The sequence below is a fragment of the Colius striatus genome, chromosome 1 (assembly GCF_028858725.1).
Source record: "Colius striatus isolate bColStr4 chromosome 1, bColStr4.1.hap1, whole genome shotgun sequence".
In the NCBI taxonomy this organism is placed as follows: domain Eukaryota; kingdom Metazoa; phylum Chordata; class Aves; order Coliiformes; family Coliidae; genus Colius; species Colius striatus.
Genome location: NC_084759.1, coordinates 158,771,774 through 158,792,854, shown reverse-complemented (window position 1 = coordinate 158,792,854; position 21,081 = coordinate 158,771,774). Strand labels below are relative to the sequence as shown.

The 21,081-nt window shown below is 40.3% G+C and overlaps 1 protein-coding gene and 1 non-coding gene across 2 annotated transcripts; one reads left to right on the top strand and one right to left on the bottom strand.

Moving 5' to 3' along the window:
• Positions 1 to 1,415: 1,415 nt before the first annotated feature.
• Positions 1,416 to 20,271, bottom strand: LTA4H (leukotriene A4 hydrolase). Its single transcript, XM_062015260.1, has 19 exons — positions 20,084 to 20,271; positions 18,931 to 19,061; positions 16,832 to 16,952; positions 16,109 to 16,177; positions 15,339 to 15,443; positions 12,297 to 12,349; positions 11,587 to 11,659; positions 11,152 to 11,292; positions 10,925 to 10,948; positions 8,811 to 8,881; positions 8,586 to 8,697; positions 7,005 to 7,149; positions 6,821 to 6,924; positions 6,411 to 6,481; positions 5,773 to 5,827; positions 4,771 to 4,866; positions 4,161 to 4,243; positions 2,757 to 2,861; positions 1,416 to 1,937 (listed from the first exon to the last, which is right to left on the bottom strand). Exons 1-19 carry the CDS (start codon positions 20,234 to 20,236, stop codon positions 1,817 to 1,819), a joined length of 1,833 nt encoding a protein of 610 aa, XP_061871244.1. The 5' UTR covers positions 20,237 to 20,271; the 3' UTR covers positions 1,416 to 1,816.
• Positions 20,272 to 20,517: 246 nt separating this feature from the next.
• TRNAD-GUC (transfer RNA aspartic acid (anticodon GUC)) lies at positions 20,518 to 20,589 on the top strand. Its single transcript has one exon. It is a non-coding gene; the product is annotated as a tRNA-Asp (tRNA).
• The last annotated feature ends 492 nt before the right edge of the window (positions 20,590 to 21,081 follow it).

The following is a 21,081-nucleotide window of genomic DNA, read 5'->3' as shown; positions in this document are numbered from 1 at the left end:
CTGTTCACTCCAGACACCCCCTTCCTCCTGCCAGTGACTTGCCTTGACAATCCTTGTTCATTCAGGTGCTGTTGCAGCAGAAGCCTAATTAGATTTTAGGAGTGAATGAAAGGAACTGTGTAAATTTGTAATCTGAAAGATACAGAAACACTCTTTTCGGTGAGTTCTCCAGTAAAAATTAGCACTTATTCAGAAGAGTGGCAAGAACAGAACAAATTGCTCATTAGGTCCTTAACACAAGAAAGCCCGTCAGTTCTTCACATGCAAGGAAACTCCACTATTTTGGCTCAAAAAAAAGCCAGTATCTTATTGGGTTTGTTAAAAGCTGTGTGACACAACATCCATAGAAAGATTTTAAAACACATTTTTGAGCCTCAGACACCTAGGAGTTAATTTTTCTATCATTTTTATTTAAACTACTTAGACATATGTAAGGTAAAGTTGAATGGAAGAGCCCAGGATGCCTTGGATCAATGAAATCCAACAGGACACGTTCATACCTTAATTTATATTAGAGCTGCTAGCATAAAAAAAAAATCTCCTTGGAAGCTTGTGCTGATTGAAACTGAGATCAGAAATAAATTGACTGATAGGCTCTCCGTTCCCACTCTATCTGCTAGTATTAAACCCAAACCTTTTGCTATGATTTACATTTGGTACCTTATTCCTCTAAAACAGCATTATTTTCTTTTTACTCCTCCATATGGGGTTACCTCTGTGTTAACAAATTTCACCTATGCTAACTGATCACCTCTAGGAAAAGACCTTCTCAAACTCACTTCAAAAACCCCCCTCTAGATGGCACAACGTTCCCAACAGTTTCACCTAAACCATCGATCGGTTTGAAGTGCTGCAGCGATTCTAGCAAATCTAGCCCGTTTGACTGTTTTTATCTCAAATTGTTACATTAGTGTAAGTGGTAGTAGCCGAACTGGTTAAAAAGTACAAATAGTGGAACAAAAGACACAGGCTTTAGTGCCTCCCTGCAATAATGAGAAGGTCTGAAAATACATAGCACTGGGAACAATTTAAATAAGTTACTAAAAACATAGCAACATATTAAATCAGAAATTTGGCCAAAAATCCCAGGTTTTCTAAAAAATCCCCACAAAATCCAAGCAAGTATTTCAGACAACTCTATTCAGACAACTACTAGTGCACAACATAGGATCCAAGAGGAAAAACTAAGTAAAACCATCACACTGCGATTAACATGAGGAATTGACTAATGTAATAAAGCCATGACAACTAGGGTGAGATAGAAAGTCTGCTCCAACTCTAGAGGGCTGTGATCCATTTAGGTCTTCCTAGTCCTCTTGCACCCACAATAACAATTTTTCCCACAACAAAGAAGAGTAAATAAATCAAAACTCATGCTTCCGAACTTTTTGTACAGATCAATGCACAGACAAGCAGACAATGAAAAGATTTATTTTAACCTTCAGATGCTTGACATTTCAGCCACATTTGCTGTGAAAAAGAAAGCTGTGCACAAGGAGTCATACCATCCATCAATTAATTTTCTATGATTTTTCAATTCCATGACTGGCAAGTGAATACATTTGAGAGTAGCTTTTTTGTGTGCTCCAAAAATTGCTTGTAACAAACCCATTCTCCCAGTTCCAGGGATTTAGCAAGTGATGCTTTATTTGCTTGGAAAGGCAAAATAGAAAGTACTGAATTTGATTTGGAAAGTTCATTTTAAGCTAAGTTAGTACCAAAGCAGGAGAGAATTTTATGGCATAATCAAGCAGGCATATCAACAGAATCAGTCTCTTCTTTCAGCAAGAAAATTCCAAAGAAACCAGTAAATTTGTCACTGATCCTGTTTCAAGTCTTTGCCCACAAGCATCGAAGTGACAGGATGCATAGAGGCTCTATGCTCCAGGAACGTCTTCACAGCCAGATCTCGACACTTGTCAAAACCATAAAGGTCTCTGTAAATTAAGAGAGGGGGAGAAGATGGGGAAGAAAAAGCACTGTTATAAAAATCTGTGACAATAATACAATGAGGATTTTCTCAAGGTTCTATTTTTTTTCCCTGGAAAGACTCCCATTAAGGTGCATACTGAGCTACTAAGCTTTTTTCTACTGAAAAAAGACAGCAAGTGCAAAGCAATTCAAACTTGTTCACAGTATACAGAAAATTCATAGAATCATAGAATGGTAGGGTTCGAAGGAACCTTTAGAGATCATCTAGTCCAATCCCTCTGCAGAAGCAGGTCCACCTAGATCAGGTCACATAGGAACATGCCCAGGTGGGTCTTGAAGACCTCCAAGGAAGGAGACTCCACAACCCCTCTGGGCAGCCTGTGCCAGGGCTCCCTCACCTGAACAGTGAAATAGTTTTTTCTTATGTCTAAGTGGAACTTTTTGTGTTCCAGCTTCATCCATTACCCCTTGTCCTGTTGCTAGCTACTATAGAAAAAAGGGATGTCCCAACCTCCTGACACCCACCCTTTAGATATTTAGAAATGTTAATAAGATCTCCCCTCAGTCTCCTCTTCTCCAGACTAAACAGCCCCAGTTCCCGCAGCCTTTCCTCGTATGAAAGATGTTCCAGTCCCCTGATCATCTTGGTGGCCCTGTGCTGGACTCTCTGCTAATGTAATGTATCCTAATGGAATGTAATGTGATGTAATTCTGTATTGCATCACTTCAAAGCACAAATTCGTGTACAATATCAAGTATTATACATTTCATTGTACTAAAAATGCCAGCAGCGTGAGCTCCTGCAATCTGGAGCTTCCTTTTACCTGAACAAGGGTCGAGTAAACTTCATTCTGCCCTGATCTGTTGCCATTTTTAGAGCCAGAGGAATAGCTTCTTCCCACCTGGACTTGATGCAGAGGCGCAGCCATCTGGAACAGAATAAAGCAAAACAAAACTAAACAAAACAAACAAAAAGGACCACAATTTCCAGTTTTATTTTCATTTCTGGTGGTTAGTTATCTTATGATTCTGTTCCAATAAACACTCTGGGCAGTGCTGTGTCATCGTAAGAAGGAGATTCTAGCTAAGTTCAATATAGAACTTATTTGTTCAATATTAAACATAGTTCTTTATAAATATATGTCTGACAAACACATGACAAAAGTAGACTTTTCTACAAAACAGGGAAAAATGGCTTCAAGGTTTCTTCAAAATGGTCTGATTATTTTCAGCAGCTTTGTATTTATTTTATAGTACAGTAGCAGCCAGTTGCACAACTCAGAACTAGAGCTCAATTAAATACAGCACTAGTCATATTTGACCATTTAAAAAAATCCAACAAAACCCAAACAAAATGTCACCAGCAACCAGGTGTGCTTGTCCTAAAAATAAGAAACTGATCTTGTTACAAGAACAATACAAGGATACTCTGTGTGAAATACCTAAGTTCTTTAACTAGTTTTTGTTCCTTATTAAGGCAGAAAAACCATTGCCATTTCAAATGTATCCAAGTATGTAACAGTAGAAAAATATGCAATACTTCATGTCAATTGTATAGTTTATTTATGTCTTCAACAGTATCTTTTTTTTTTTTAAACAAGTGACATGTAAACACAATGCGTAAATACAAGACAGAAGAAATTAGGATTGCACAAGAATCAAGCCTTAGGTAGAAGCATTTCCTACTTGTTTAGAAACTTCCTTTGGTGTTTACTTTTTTTTTGGATGAGACAAAAGCTTTGTGATAGTATTAAAATGTGACAAAAAATTTGCCAGTTGTGCTGAAAAAAAACCAGCACTGGCACATCAGCAGAAGAACTGATTAGGTAAGTCTAGAAGACCTGGTCCTGACTAAATACTATAAGATTTTTCAGGCATCTTTGAGTCACAAAGACACACTCACTATTGTATTATCCAATACCATCCCTCAGAATCAGTTATCAGGTCATTTGGGTTCCTTTCCTAGCACAACAGATGAAAATGAAGCACAGCTCACCCACTGTTTATTTCCAGTTCTTCAACTGGACTTTACCTGCCCAATTCATCAGTAACAGAATATCGCCCTGGTAAGAATGCTTGCACATGCACTTACCAAAAAAACCCCCAGCTCCTTCCAAAACCCTGCACCAGTCTGTACAGCTGTCTCTCGGTCCATTTATGAAGCAAGGCACTTTTGTTTTATGAAAGCATTTAAGATTAGGAAAAAAAATGCCCATACTAGAACAAACCTGAATCTTATTTCAGAGTTGTTTATAGCATTGAAGTCATATACTTGCTGCATTCGTTGGACATGGGACACTGGAAGAGGAGCCTGAAAATGAAATTGCATAGTCAGAATAAGCCAGAGGTATGCTTTAAGTCACATACTTGAAAAATAAACAGGTTCATTCAAGCAGATTGATGCTACAAAGAAATTAAAAGTTTACAAAGATAAATATTTCTATTTGTTCCTTTCACCCTCTTACAGTATTAGGGAAGGAGCAAGGAATAAATGCTGACAATCCCCACAACCAGTACTACCCAAACCACTCAAACCAAAACAGTCTCACTCTGTTTCATCTACAGCTCATTTGCTGTAACACCAAACACAGACAAATTCAAGCACCTTATAGTTTTGTTTTTACCTTTCAATCCAAAATATTCTATATGTTGCTTGTTAGCTGAAGAGCCAGACATAATCAGGGAGACACAGCTGAAGGTTTTAGTAACTATGCATGGCGAGAACAGATTATTTCAGCAAAACTTAAAAGAAAATGGACAACTTAATACCAAAGCACACTTGGACTTCTGTATCTGCTTTCATGACACCAGAATCAGTTACTGCAGGTGGCCATTTACCTCCAGAAGTAACAGTGCCAGGAACTCAATCAACTGATGGGATGACATTTCCTTCAGGTCTGCTGAGCTGAATGAACCCAAATCACTCTCTTTTGCCTAAAAGAGAATGGTTACTCTAGTTCTTAACAGGTATTTCAAAGTAGAATCAAAGTACATGAAAGTACAATGTTTAGATATCTGCATTTACTGTTGAACCATTCCACGTGAAAAAGATACTGATTTGTATTTGTGTAGGATGTCCCAAGAAGAGGAAGGGACAGACTTAAGCTACTATCTGATGTTTGGTGTTTTTCACTTTGATTTTTCCTTGTTTTCTCTCCACTGATCTTTTTATGTCCACCATCTTTCCATTAAAGTGAAGTGAAAAATCAAATACTTTTTCTACAAAAAGCAACACCGAGAAGAAGAAAGTTAAAGGCAACACACAAATATAGGGAAAAGCCACAGAGATAACAAAAGGAAGGTATACAGAATTTTCTATCAGTTGTATGAGTTTTAGAGTTAAAATTGAGAAAACTGTATGGTAATAATTACTTATTATGATTTATGTATTTCAATTTTTGATGAGAACTGCATACTAGCTCCAGTATAATGCAGAGGAATTACAGCTAATACAATATAATCAGTAAAGTAGAGATGCTTTGGCATTTGTTTTTCAATCAAGCCATAGCATCAGGGTTTCAAAAAGAATACTCTCTGGTTATGACATATACGTAACTAAAACCTGTCTGTGTGCCTTGTTAACGTATGTCTTGCACTTCACATACAGAATCACAGAATCTCAAGGGCTGGAAGGGACCTTGAAAGATCATCTAGTCCAACCCCCCTGCCAGAGCAGGACCTATGATAAAATGCTAGTCCACGAAATGCAAAATGCCTGGCAGCCACACCATCACCATAAATACACTCAGCAAATGACAGATCTCAGAAGAGAACAGTTTCCATCATAGAAAGTGAACAAGCTTTCTGAGATAGACACCTCAGCGTTCTTTAACCACTCACATTGATCCACCTTTGGCTCAAGGCAACACAAGCGTCTGCTAGTGTCGTATCATACCTGCCAAATATTAAAAACCAAGGGTCACAATCTGGAGAGACAAAAAGCTCCTGGAATATTTTTACAAGAATGCTTAGAATCTATTTTCAAACAGCTCCATGTTTGTTCATTGTAGACTCCAACTCAAGGTTGCAATATGACTTACAACACTGTACCATATTTATGTACATTTATTGTATATTTACAAAATCTAATGTAATGAAACATACTTCAGTATTAGATAGAAGCAATCTGTGCACAGGTGTCACTATCCCTTGATCTCACACACTCCTAAAATGATCACTATTTCTAAGCACAAATACTTAAAGAGTTGAAAAGAGAATCTCCTTGTAACAAACTGTCAGAAAGAAGAATTTTTCCTGGCAGCTTTCAAAGCAAAATGAATATCCAGCAAAATAAAATACCAACAATATTAACAGTAACGTGCTTCTCCTACATACATCCATATCAATTTTTACATAGTACTAGGCCATTTCCTAATAAAAAGTTGGTGGGAAGACTTTACAAACTGCTTCATAACTCTTTGGAAAATCATGTGCAATCTGGAGAAGGAAAAGATAAGCTATAAACGAATGCAGCTTACACAGGCTTCGCTGGTGGCATTCCTGGAGCATGAAACCACGAGTTCCAATCAACTTTATCAAGAACGTCTACCTACAAAGCAACACAAATTCTTGTACAATTTTAAATGTTTTTTTTAGAGAAAAGCAAAAAACTAGATTCAATCTTTTTCTCTTTTAATTGCTTTCCAATTAACCTGGAGAATCTTATTACAGATTACTTCAAAATAAAATATTCCCTTCTAGACAAAAGAAAAACACCAACAAAAACCCATCAAAATGCAAACTCATCTTTGTAAGATTCCAAACTACATCATATATCAAGATCTTGAGATAAAGAAGGAAGGTTTCTTAAAGAAGGTAATCCCTGAGTTATGCCATAGTTTCACTTAATTAAAAGGTTTCAAGCAATTAGTTTTAAATACTACTCAACCTTATCCTTGAAGTAGGAATACAAGAACTTCTTCCAGTCATCGGTTACTATGCTCTTATAAGCAAACTGCTGAATGTAAGCCTTGAGGAAGCCCATGAAGACATCTAACAGATAAAAACCAAACATTTCAGTGCTCAAAATTAAAATGGGAAACAATAATACATAAAGTCTGACTAACACCTACCTGCTCCTCCAAGAAGCTGTTCAAGGTAAAAAAGTAGAGCAAAGCCCTTCTCATATGGAACAGATGAATAGGCATCATCAGGATCTACTTCGTTGAGATTAGGGATAAGGTTAGTTACAGGATTTTTATCTCCAAGAGTATTTATCTGTAACAAAGACACAGAATCACAGAGTTCTTTGAGTTGGAAAATACCTTTAAGATCAAGTGCAACAGCTTCATCTAGGAAAACTAAATTTCTGGAGAGAGTCCAGTGCAGGGCCACCAAGATGATCAGGGGACTGGAACATCTTCCTTATGAGGAAATGCTGTGAAACTGGGGCTGTTTAGTCGAGAGAAGGAGATTGAGACTCATTAATATTTACAAATATCTAAATGGTGGATGTCAGGAGGTTGAGGCACCACTTTCTCCTGTTGTATCTAGTGACAGGACAAGGGGTAATGGGATGAAGCTGGAACACAAAAAGTTCCATTGAAACATAAGAAAAAAACCTATTTTACTGTTCAGGTGAGGGAGCCCTGGCACAGGCTGCCCAGAGAGGTTGTGGAGTCTCCTGCTCTGGAGACATAAAAAACCTGCCTGGACATGTTCCTGTATGACCTGTTCTAGGTGGATCTGCTTTGTCAGGGAGGTTGGACTAGATGATCTCTAAAGGTTCCTTCCAACCCCTACTATTCTGTGATTCTATAAAATCACTGTTAAACCTTTTTTATAAGGGTATAATCAATCCAAATCTAAGATGGCCTAATTTCAGAGCCTTTTTTCTCTCTTCTTTTTTTTCCCCTAAGTTCTGAATCTGCCCAGGACATAGATTATTAAACTTTATTTTCTCATTTTATCAGTGTCTGACTACATATCCACCAAAGATGTTTGGATCAATCACCTTGTGCTCCAGCTGTCTCAAAGCTATTAACTACTGTTATGACAATCACAAGCACCTAGCAAACTATCTACATTTATCCCTTTATTAACAAACCATTATTACTACTTTATTTAAATAGGTGGTATAAAGCATAAAATACAATTCATAGCAAACCCCGTAAATCCCATCACCAAACTGAATGAGAGGGAGATTTACTATCACAGGCTGGAAATGTGAAAACTAAAGTTTAACTATGTTACCCAAACACAAAACTAAACAGCCCTCCCAGACAGTAACATATTAGGAATATCCTCAATTATAATGCAGTATGCAGGAAAAAAATGAATCAGTTGCTTGCACGAAGCACTAGAAGTTCTGCACATGTTTGGAGGCAATTTCAACAAGCTTTCAGCTGCCTACCTGATGCCACCAGGCAATACTGCAGTTTAGCTATATGGAGAACAACAAAGAGAGTCTGCAAACATGTTCATCCTTACAGAACAGACGAAAACAGCTCAAAAAGCTGTATCTAATCTCTGAGTATACTAAGCTATTACTAAGAGAGCATATACCCTGGAATCCAAGTTGTTCATCCTCTAATAAGAAAGTGTCAGGAAAGCTGGCTAGACAAGCCTTATTTGTGGGAAACACGTGACAGCAGCTTTACTTTATTTAGGTTGATGCTTAAACATAAGGGTAGCATAACTTCAAAAATATTTACCGTATTCTGCAGTTCCCTCCACCCTCCTAGGGCTTGGAAGTGCCTGAACTGCTCCCCAAACAACCGACCACCAATCCTGCGTTCCAGGTACACAGTATGTCCCTCGTTCAGCCTGGAGATACATTGATAAAGTCCTCATTGGTAGGACATCAAAATGAATTTAATTGGTCTCTTTATGGTTCACTTTTAAAATATGATTTGCATTGCACTGAACATCACACCTACCAAAAATGCTCCCATGTTTTGTTTGTTACCAAGTTTCCTGTCCAGCTGTGAGAGATTTCATGAGCAATAACCTAAAACACAGAGAACAATGATAGATCTACTGTGTAGACTCTGAAAAATGAAAATCAAACCTAAACACAAAGAAAAAAAAAAATCTAACAGTATCTCATTTACTGCACTACATTCCCAAAGTCAGGTAGCACTCATAGCTCTGTAAACTAAAACCATCCTGCAGAGCCTTGGCACTGTTTCCCACAGCACTCTCTTAGGGAAATTGTCTGTTCTTGGCTTGGATAGATATACACTTTCCTGGGTGAAAAACTGGTGAGATGGTCGGGTCCAACAAGTTGTGATGAATGGAGTTAAATTGGAGTTGGCAGCCGGTCATGAGTGGTGTCCCCCAGGGCTCAGTACTGGGGCCACTCCTGTTTAATATCTTCATTAATGATCTGAATGAGGTGATAGAGTGAACCCTTAGTAAAGTTTGCAGATGACACCAAGTTCGGTGGAAGTGTCAATCTGCTTGAGGGTAGGGAAGATCTACAGAGAGATTTAGATAGGCTGGATGGCTGGGCCAAGGCCAATGCCATGAGCTTCAGTAAGGCCAAGTTCCAGGTCCTGCACTTGGGCCACAACAACCCCCAGCAGCGCTACAGGCTTGGGGAGGAGTGGCTGGAAAGCTGTCAGGGAGGGAGGGACCTGGGAGTGTTGATTGACAGTGGCTGAACATGAGCCAGCAGTGTGCCCAGGTGGCCAAGAAGGCTAATGGAATCCTGGCCTGGATCAGGAACAGTGTCAACAGCAGGAGCACGGAGGTGATCATTCCCCTGTACTCGGCTTTGGTGAGGCTGCCCCTTGAATACTGCTTTGGGCCCCTCTCTACAAGGCCACTGAGGTGCTGGAGAGGACACAGAGGAGGGCTACCAAGCTAGTAAAGGATTTGGAGCATGTTTCCTATGAGGAACAGCTGAGGGATCTGAGGCTGTTTAGCCTGGATAAAAGAAGGCACAGAGGAGACCTTTTTGCTCTCTACAACTACCTGAAAGGAAGTTGTAGTGAGGTGGGGGTTGGTCTGTTCTCCCTAGCAACAAGCCATAGAACAAGAGGAAATGGCCTCAAGTTGCACCAGGGGAGGTTCAGGCTGGATATGAGCAGGAATTTCTTTACTGAAGGGGCTGTCAGGCATTGGAACAGCTGCCCAGGGAGGTGGTGGAGTCACCGTCCCTGGAGGTGTTTAACAGACAGGTGGATGTTGCACTTAGGGAAATAGTCTAGTGGTTGATAGGGCTGGGACAAAGGCTGGACTCAATGATCTTAAAGGTCTCTTCCAGCTGAAACGATTCTATGAACCTTCTCCAGAAATAATTTTGAATATGCAGCCTGCAAGTCAGAGCCACACTGATCAACAAAAATCCCTCCATTTACACAGTGCAGTACTTGTTTATGAAATCATGTTCAGAATAGTGCATCATTTCCCAGTGACAGACTTGTACTACTTTCCCACCTCAGCAACTGTTGCAGTGCTGGGATATTTTAAAACACCAAACAGGAAGAAAACAGTCACTTCTAGGAGGATAAGGAGGCATGATATGTTAAAAAGTATGTGTAAAACATTTCAGTATTCTTGGGACAAGACAATGATACCTTTTTAACAGTATCTCTGTCTAGCAGGAAGACATGTGAGATAAAACCAGAATTTACTGAAATTGCATTCATAATTTCCACTTTAAAAGAAAACAGTACATAAATGTGAATTCTAACATGTAGGTAGAAATAAAGAGGAAGAAGTTACCTACAAACAATTTCACTGAGATCAATTCAGTTGTGGTTTTTAAGCACATCTATACAGAGGATAGGAAAAGAACAGCTAAGCAGCTAAATTCAGTCAGTTCCCTAGGCATACAGGCAGCCACGTTATTTTCATCTGTTCATTATACAAAATAGACACGCCTCCAGTTTCAGTAGAGTTTACTTAGAACTAAACCTCACTTTGTAAGACTTCTTAAGTTAATGTCTTAACTTTTAGTTCCACCAATGAACAAGAGATCAGGTTTTTGGGTTTCTATTACAGAGGAAGTCAAGATACAACTTCAAGTTGTGAGTTTTGCACTTACGTTTGATAGAGATCGATCACCTGCCTAAAAAATAAAAAAGGAGAAAAGGTAGTTGTCAGTTAAAGTAAATCTCAAAATGTATCACTTAATGCAGTTTCACTTATGATCCCTAAGTTGAAAGGAGGCAGAAATATTTAAAGTTCTTTCTAGGGGTAAGATTAATCCAATTCATGGATTGATATAAGAAGTCCTCAGGAAAAGTTTACTTGTGTCAGTGTTGCACTTACCAGTAGTGTTGGTGTTACAAAAGTAAGACAAGGATTCTCCATACCACCGTAAGGAAAGGAAGGTGGCAAAACTAGCAAATCATATTGTCCCCATACATAGGGTCCTGCTAAATCTTCTGCTGTTTTCAGCATAGCTTCAGCCTGAAACAAGAATTTGTATTAGTTTCTACTGTGACTTCTGACTACAAACACTGAACAAATTATAAGCTATTGATCCCACACCTCATTCTCTTTGACCTTGGGATGTCCCACATGCAAAATAAGTACAAGACTATTAATATTTATTTTCAGCAGTTGTTTTGTGTTGTGATAGAAGAACAGCAGGAGGTAGAGAAAGGAGAGCTATAAATGAACAAAACACTGAACTACGATCTGTTTCTTTTCCAAACCATGTGAAACAGTTAGTTTACAAACCATTCTTTGTTAATCACCCACCTCAGCAAATTCATAGGCTGATTTGTCCACTAGTTCCTTTTCAGCCCACACCAGCGTCCTTGGGCCAATCTTTCTGTTGAAAGGAAAAATGCCACTGAGATGCCATGAACTCAAAATAATTCAGTAGGAAAGTAATTCCAACAGCATACATTTAGTTGTGCTCAGACGGAACCCACAGTGCTGAAGAAACTCATTAGAGAGACTTCCTCTCATTTTTCCTCTCCACTGCTACAGTAACATTAGAAAAAGCTTTAGAAAACAAATCAACCCCACATGCCCGCTGCTCAGGACAAATAAATAGGAAATACATATAGAGATTTTTAAATGTTGTAGAGTTCCAATATAAAAGTACTATTATGGGCTAGATTAACAGATCTTTGTGTAGATACTGAGACTGAAAGTGCCATTTTCTGCCTTTTGTACATGACAAGGTTTATCTGTTACTGGAGGATAAAGATATTATTCCCTAAGACAGAAAAAGCTCTTAAGGGTTCCAATTGATTTCAAATTCTTCATGGTATTTCTTTAACTTATAGCAAAAGTATATTCTATAGAAAAAAATTACTCAAGAGTGAATCAAGACACATGCAGTTTGATACAAATAAACCTCTAAGACCTTTTAAAACTAGAAATAAGACCAAGAAACAAAGAGGGTAACTCTGAAGATTTATTATGATTAGTACTATTTCTATTTGTGCAGATTCACTCACCTGCTTTCTAATGCTCCAACCACTAAAGCAATCAAATAGCAAGGTATGGGAACCTAATGGAGAACATAGGGAAAAAAATAGACATTTACTTGTAACATGGGCTACCAACATCACTGATTCAGTCAATGAAAAAAAAAGGTTTGTGAACAAAGGAATATGCACATTTCCTCCACATTGTAATATGGGCATTGTTTTTTTCTCCCCAAACTACCTGTTTCATGAATGTTTCATGCAAAAGGCCACAAAACTACAATGCATATGTAACAGCATACAAAAATGCCACTGGCTTGGTTACTGTTCAAAAGAAAGTTAGTTTTCTATATTTATTTCAGTTTCATTAAATTTTATGGAAGAAGTTAAAAGATACTGCCCAGGCAACAGATGTATCACACAAAAAGAAGCAGGGAAAGCTTTAACGAATTCAAGCAAACAAAGAATATTTATGGATTTAAAAGATCCATCCAAATCAAAATGTACACATTTGACTTCCACATTTGGAATGAAAATAAATTCTAAATATTTCATATTTTAATGAAAAAAAACCCCAAAGTCACAGTATCTTTACAGAGGAATTCTTTCTCCCAGTGCTCTGGAAACAAAAGGAGATAATGCATTTCCATTTTATCTAACTGTTAAATAAGACTTTACCTCATAATTACTTCATTCCACCATTTATTACCTGCAAACCCCTTCAATATCAGCTATTAAATCAGCTGTATCATCATGTGTTTTAACTTTTATATATTAATCCACAGAATACATTCTTGGAAAGATACAAGGAGGTTTGGAGCGATTATGTTTGTCTTCCCTAGTAACTGCTGTGCATGGAGTGCTGCTTTCCTGGGGATGGCTGAACATCTGCCTGTCCATGGGAAGCAGTGAGTCAGCTCCTTGTTCTGCTTTGCTTGCCTACATGGCATTTGCTTTACCCACAAGTTTTCTCACTTTTACTCCTCTGATTCTCTCCCCATCACAGAATGGCAGGGGTTGGAAGGGACCTTTAGAGATCATCCAGTCCAACCCTCCTGCTCTAGTAGGTCCACCTAGATCAGGTAACACAGGAGTGCATCCAGCTGGGTTTTGGAAACCTCCAGAGCAGGAGACTCCACACCCTCCCTGGGCAGCCTGTGACAGGGTTCCCTCACCCTTGCAGTAAAATAGTTTTTCCTTATGTTTAAGTGGAACTTTTTGTGTTCCAGCTTTTGTTCATTACCCCTTGTCCTGTCACTGGAGACAACAGACAAAAGTGTTGCCCCATCCTCTTGACACGTACCTTTGAAATACTTTGAAATATTAAATTCTAGATCAACTCCACAACTGCTGCATTTCAGAGTAGGTTCCCCTCCTCTCCAGCCACACAATTCCATCGCTCCTTGCACTCATTCAGTCCCTCAGCAGCCCAGATCAGCTTATCAAAATGACTTATTTAATAATTTATGACTTTTTTAAACTGATGTTAATCTGGTTGTTCAAAACTGTTACCCAAAAAACTGTGAGAACAAAAAGGCCATGAGACTAAATCAAAACTGCTACTTTAGGAACAGGGGAATCATTAAGCTACCTGTACTACTTAAAAAAATCTTCATACTTAGAGGAATAATCTTTAATTAGCTCCAAAAGGCAAAATTTTCACCATTTAAAAAAAAAAATAGTCTTGTCAAAATTTGTTTACCTTCAAGTTGAAAATTACTTCCAACTTTCAGCTTCACTGCTCAGATCTTGGTAAGCTTAAAATTTGCAGGATTTGTTTTTCTAAACTCACATATTATTCCAGTCCATGCACTATTTTCTCAGGAATCGGCACAGAAAGAGAGTTTTGGCAACACTAGCTTTTGAAAATGCTTTGTCTACTCAAATTCAACAGGCTTTTCTGGGATTGCCAAAATGACAAATAAGTATCACCAGCACATGCTGACTTCTTAGCTGGAAATTCATAACACCCATATTTTTATAGTAGCAAAGAAACGTTGTTAGTCACATGATTGAGCTGGGGTGAATGGAGTTAAATCCAGTTGGCAGCTGGTCACCAGTGGTGTCCCCCAGAGGACAGTTCTGTTTAACATCTTTATCAATGATCCGGACAAGGAGATTGAGTGTATCCTCAGTAAGTTTGCAAATGACACCAATTTGGGCAGGAGTCTTGATCTACTTGAGGGTAGCAAGGCTCTTCAGAGGGACCTGGATAGGCTGGATGAATGGGCTGAGGCCAATTGTATGAGGTTCAACAAGGCCGAGGGCCAGGCACTGCATTTGGGCCACAACAATCCCAGGCAATGCCACAGGCTTGGGGCAGAGCAGCTGAAAAGCTGTCCTGCAGAAAAGAACCCGAGGGTGTTAATCAACAGCCAGCCAAACGTGAGCCAGCAGTGGCCAAGAAGGCCAATGGCATCTTGGCTTGTATCAGAAATAGTGTGACCAGAATGACCAAGGAAGTGATTATCCCCCTGTACTCAGCACTGCTGAGGCTCCACCTTAAAAATTGTGTTCAGTTCTGGGCCCCTCACTGCAAGGAGGACATTGAAGTGCTAGAGCATGTCACAGAGATGGGCAACGAAGCTGATGGAAGGGTCTGGAGAACAAGTCTTATGAGGGACAGCTGAGGGAACTGGGGTTGTTCAGCTTGGAGCAGAGGAGGCTGAGGGAGACCTTATTGCTCTCTATCTGAAACAATGTTGTAGCAAGATGGGGAGGTTGTAGCGAGGTTACTTCCAAGTAACAAGTGAAAAGATGAGAGGAAATTGCTTCAAGTTGCACAGGGGGAGGTTTAGATTGGATACCAGTAAACAATTATTCACTGAAAGTGTAATCAAGCATGGGAACAGGCTGCCCAGGTAAGTGGTCGAGACACTATCCCTGGACGTATTTAAAGACATGTAGACATGGTGCTTAGGGACACAGTTTAGTGGTGGACTTGGCAGTGCTAGTTTACAGTTGGACTGTAGGTCTAAATGATTCTGATTCACTGATGATATCAAAACAGTATCTGAAGTGGTTGTGAACTGCATGAGTTCAGGCATCTGTTTACTGGCTTGCAGCACTTACATTCTGACTGAACCGGTAGATCTTCCGACTGCTGTCCTCTGGGTCAGGCACCTCTCCATCGCGATGAGCACTCATAAGGGCCACCAGCTCTTTAGGAACAGATATCTGAAAGGAGGTTACCCAACCATGAGGAACTCAGCTGCCACACAGTATTACGTAATATACTAGAAGCAGCAACAGCAAAAAGAGTGGCCCAGATTCATTCTGTTGTTAAGTCTTCCTCATCAAGTAGAATATAAGGCATATAGGAAATTTTGTCTTAAAGGCTGGCAGCATTTAATTAACCAAAAAGGCCACCTTTGACTGAGGTTAAAAGTTTCAATTCCTTAGAACTGTGAATTGAACATCCCACTTTCTGCTTCCTTAAACCAACTGGATTATTTAAGCCAGAACCCCAAAGACTTTCCAACTATGTGCCAGAGCATATTACTTAGCATATATATGAGTCATTTCAAGCATATTTCAAGTACAAAAGTCATGACTTTACAGCACTGTGTTTTACTGACAGCTTTTCCAGATTTAAGAACATATTTCCTTCCTACTATAGCACTTTTTTTTTCTTTTGGAAATAAAGATATGAAAAAAAAAGATGATACATAGAAAAGAAAGTAGCAAATCTAGCGAAATGCCAAAGGGAAGATGAGCAGTCTCAAGCTAAAAGCCAATATTCTGCGTTTTTATCTTAGGCCACATGCTGGTATAAAAAAATACCATTTAACCCATTGTGTTAGCTGTCTTTATTGACACACATACAATTTAGGGTCATCTACCTCTGCATAGTACGTTAGTTTCACAGCAGGTGTGTCTTGGCATGGAAGGATGGCTCTGCAGTGGGTAGCCTGGAAAGGAAAAAGAATAGTAACTTAAAGCAGAACAATCTTTCTAATGCACAGAACTAGAAATCACACAATCATAGAATGGTTTGGTTTGGAAGAGATCTTGGTTTGGAAGATTATCTATTTCCAATCCCCCTGCCATGGGCAGGGACACCATCCACTGTATCAGGTTGCTCAAAGCCCCGTCTAAACTGGCCTTTAAATCAAACTAATATAAAACAAACTAAGACTAAACAAATCAAACAACATATGCTATTGGAAATCTATACAGCTCCTCCAGAGAATTCATTATCTATAAAACAATACTTCCTATTGCTTATAGTAGTTTTCATAATGAAGGCTTTTCTAAAAGAAATAATGATAGGTAAGACAGACCAGGAGGCACATATATTGCTTGCCATGGACTGCACGTTCCTCAGTAAGAATACTGCAGAGGCTAAAGCATTTCTGCAGTTCTTAAATTGCAAACATACAATAAAATCTCAGCAATATTCTGACTCATTAGGTGTTTTTATTTAGGACAAAAGACACACACAATTAGAAGTTCTGGACTACTGTACTGTTCCCTTCTTGCCTTCCTCCCCAATTCTTTGGAAACCAGGGGGAATTAGTGGTGTGGAAAAAAACAAGTTTAAAAAAAATAAAAATTCACTCAACCTGACACTGGCTGAAGAGAAATGGGTGTTTCTTTCCTGAGGTTTGCTCTGGAGAAAACCATTGGAGAGCTGAAGACTTTGGAGAGCTTTCAAAAGAGATTTCGACAATTGCTTCTTGTCCCCTGTGTAATAAAGAATATCAGACTGTCTGATACCACTCCTGAAAGTCCTCCACAATGTTTTTTAGAAAAAGAGATCTGCAGCACTGTCTCAAAAGCATTAAAAATAACAAGTAGCATATTAAAACCAGTTTTTCCCTTTCAATTATGATAGGAAAAATTAACTGCTTTATTTTAATTTTCACGTGCCAAGACAATCATACTACAGTTTTTACTAATCAAAAACTTTCTCTTTCCTCTAATGAAAATGTGAACTTTTCCTTTAAAGTACTTGGACCAGCCACAGTTTGATAGTTTTGTCACAACTATCTAACATTGTACATATTCAGTATAAAAACCCCACTGCAATAAGCAAACAAAAAAGTGTATGCATTAGTAACATAAGATCTTTGTATTCTGTTTAAAAAAAAAAAAAATATGGATGTTGCAAGCGATGTTCTGTTCTGTAACTACGATCCATAAGGAGAAAAACACTCAAGCAACCCACTAAAAATAGTAATTACTGGAAAATATTATTAAGAGTAAACAAGAAAAATTTTTTAAATGTCCAAATTTTATTCAGTACTTCAGAACTGGTGTCAAGTAAAAACTAACAGCTCTGTGCAAGACCAGTAGCAGCTTCCTAATGAGAACACATGCAAACCTGACAGCTTCATACTCTTATTTTTTAAGAACATATCAAAACCATCACTGATATCAAAAGCACACAGTAGCACTTGCTTCTGCTATGCAAAAGTTTCAGGTTATACGTGCAACTCTCTGAATTCACAATCCAAGCACAAATCAGAACAAATTTGAGCTAATTGGAGGAGCTGGACACTAGATAAGCTGACCAGGTATACATATCTGGTTTACAACCAGTATTCCAAAGTACATATTTGCCAAGGAAAAAGAACTTATAGTGGCATAAAGCATATTGCTTACTGAACAGTCAGACTTTCAGTTGGAGCTCCTACCTTTTCCTACCACCATTTTATTGATGCTTACATGGGAGATTGTAACTCACACAAGGAAATCTAGCTATGAAAAAAAGAAGCTGAAAGTCAAACAAAAGAAACAGGGCTATGTTTCTGCTGTGGCTTGTTTAAGTACTTCTTTGTTCAGTTTCATACCATTTCCCTAGAAGTGATAGTTATTGTATGACATTGCTTTCTCTTCCACATTATGTGTGTCCAAATTGCACTAATTCAGGGAGCGACAACAATCACAAAAAAAATAGAAACCTGATATGAGTTTGCAGAGGTGATAACCAGTTTCAAAAACAAAACAATGAGAAGCAACTTAATATATAATTTTATTCAAACAAAGGAACCTCCTTATACAATCACAGCTTTCAGCCTTGGCACACAAAATACCATGGAGTTACAAAGCAAAAGGCCAAAAAAAAAGTATTGTAATTGGGCAACAACTTTATTTCATGCAAATTAAGAGGTCAGTTGATTCTCTATCATATTGCCAAAAGCAATGTTCCAGTTGTTAGGGACCAGGGCTTAGCATAATCAATACAATAAAACTGTTATTGTTTGAAAATGTTTTTATCTAACCATAGTGGTGGTAACCTGCAGCTGTAAAGAAACGCAGGATCAGCCCTTCTATAAAAGAAAGGAAGACGGGGTCTGTAACTCCACACATGCCACACTGTAGCAATTTGGAAGGTGACAAAATTCAAGTGGTTGATGCAGAAAGAATATTACTGATATGGAGCACTAGAAAAATTGCAATACATTACACATCCTTTTGCTACTTAGTTAGGCAAGTCACTTTGTACATAAGACCTGGAAACAGGTACACAGACTCCCAAGATTTTGGCTGTCTAATGAAAGTTAAATATTCAATTAATTTACAAGATTATACACCAAATAAAAGCAACACCCTAATTTGCAAATCCCTTTGCAGGCATTACACAACACCCTCCAGGCAGACAAGGAGTTGATACCGTGCATTTTGAAAACTACCTAAAGGAACAGGCAAAAGTGTGTACCTTCTCAGTTCAAAAGGAAGAGTGATTTCCAAGGGAGTCCCTTTGAAACTATGCTTTTCTCCAAAGACAAATTTTGCATCCTGGCCATTTACAGTCACTTTAAATACCTGTAGGTCTTTTGTATCCAAGACCTGTAATGAAGTAAATATTACATACTTGTTAAACAGCACAATAATGTGACAAATATCAATTCTTAAAGCCGAGACTCTCTAGAGGAAAGAAAGTATTTACCAAGTAAAAGCAGGAAAGTTGTGTAATTATGTCAAATATTGAGACAGCATTTTAAGAGAGAGGCGCTGCACTTACAAAATTGGAGGGGGAAGAGGAAGAAAACCAACTTCTGCCCATGAAAGTAGAAAAGAAGTTTACTAAGTAAACACTAAGGTAAAAGACTTCAGTGTGGTATGAAACAAAGCTGGGCTTCTGTCATGAAACTTGTCACTACAAATGCAGACTTTCAATGCCACAGAAGACGGATTAAACACTGCAGCACTCCTGTGTGCAGCATGAATCAAGTTTTAGTCTTTAACAGAATGTTGGGATTTTTTTCTGAACAAGAAGTAGCAAGCACAAAAGGGAGCAGGCAGAAAGATAAATCCCACAAAAGCAAAGCTTCACCTCGCACGCAAGGCTAAAGCAGTTTATACACTTATTTGCATAGCTAGCTGAGAAAGTAGCTAGTGGAATAAACCACACATGTGAAAAAGCCGGGAAAGGAGCTATTCCCATCTTTTCGGCAAGGGGCTCTTCGCCATTTTAAAGGGAAATTATGTATTTGTACCCTTCCTTCGTGACCAGGGAAGGGAACCTGGGCCAGCCGCGGGGCAGCACGGCGCTGCACGCCCGGGAGTGACGGGGTAGCCAGGGCGGCAGGAGAGCCGGGCAGCGCGGAGGCTCCGGCCGAGAGGCGGCACGGGCCCGAGAGGGCGAGGCGGTCGCCGGCAGCGACTGCAGCGAGAGGGCAGGAAGCGCCAGGACGACGGCCGAGGGGACGGACGGGGAGATGACCGAAGGGAGCCGACGCGACAGCGGGGAGCGAAAGACGCCGGGGCGTCACCGGGCTCAGACCCGGCATCCCGCGTTCCCCCTCAGGCCGGGGCTCCGGGGTCGCTCGTCACGAGCCGCCTGCAACCCCACCCGGCCCCGCCGTTACCAGGCAACGCAGCGCCTCGCGCTCGGCGCGCGCGGTGAAGGCCGCCGTGCCCCGCAGCGCCTGCGCCTCGAAGTCCACGCGGCAGCGCAGGTAGAGGTGCCGCGTGAGGCAGCAGGACGGCGAGGCGAAGGAGCTGTGATCCTCGACCGCCATCGCTCCCGCGCCGTCTGCCCTGTGCCGCGCGGCCGCGGACAGCGCCGCAGCCGCCCCGCCCACCCGCGCGCCGGTCCCCGGGAGCTGTAGTTCCGCCGCGGGCGGGAAGGGACGAGGCGGCTCGTGGGGAACCACAGCCCCCGTGGTGCGTTGCGGGAAGAGGCGGCGCCGAGTGCGCCGAGAAGCGTGATTGGGCAGGAAGCGCAGGAACCGGCCCATCGGCTGGCTGTGAGCGAGCAAATACAATTTGGAGGCTGCTGGAAGCGGTGTAATCGTACAATTCCTCGTTAGTATAGTGGTAAGTATCCCCGCCTGTCACGCGGGAGACCGGGGTTCGATTCCCCGACGGGGAGGTACTCATGTTTTTATTTTTCTCTCCCCTTTCGTTGATGTGGCCTCGTCCCAAAGGCAAAACCTAATTGTTGGCGAAATCAAAGCTGCTGCCAGACAGCTAGTCGTTGGAAGAGTACCGCAGCGTTGAAACAGGAGGAAGGACAGGCAAAAAACACAGCGTGGCCCTGGCTGCCGACCTGCCTCAGGCAAGAGGCAGCCGAAGGACCCCCAAAGCTCAGCCACTGCACTGAGAAAAGGTGTTTTCGTGTTCAAATGGCTCAAACAGCTAAACAGGGGAGTTAATTAAAGAAGGAGAAACATCAGCCTCACATAGAAACAACAGGAAGAGGGATGGGTCAAATGGCAGAGGTGGAAGGCCAAATGGTAACACAGCCCCTCATTTTAATCCACAAAGTGAGAACAGAGAGTGAGGAGCCCCAAGGCTGCTGCAGATCCCAGTCCGAGTCCATACTTCCAGCCTGCGGGCCCATGCTGTCCAGCGCATTACCAAA

Bases quoted from the DNA above. Each gene is read 5' to 3' on its own strand.
- LTA4H (XM_062015260.1), bottom strand. From the start codon at position 20,236: ATGGCGGTCGAGGATCACAGCTCCTTCGCCTCGCCGTCCTGCTGCCTC. The intron at 10,949-11,151 runs GTAAGTGCAACA...TTTATTTTTTAG, and splicing joins TTGTAACACCAACACTACTG to GCAGGTGATCGATCTCTATC. The intron at 4,244-4,770 runs GTAAATGGCCAC...TTTCATTTTCAG, and splicing joins TGGCACTGTTACTTCTGGAG to GCTCCTCTTCCAGTGTCCCA.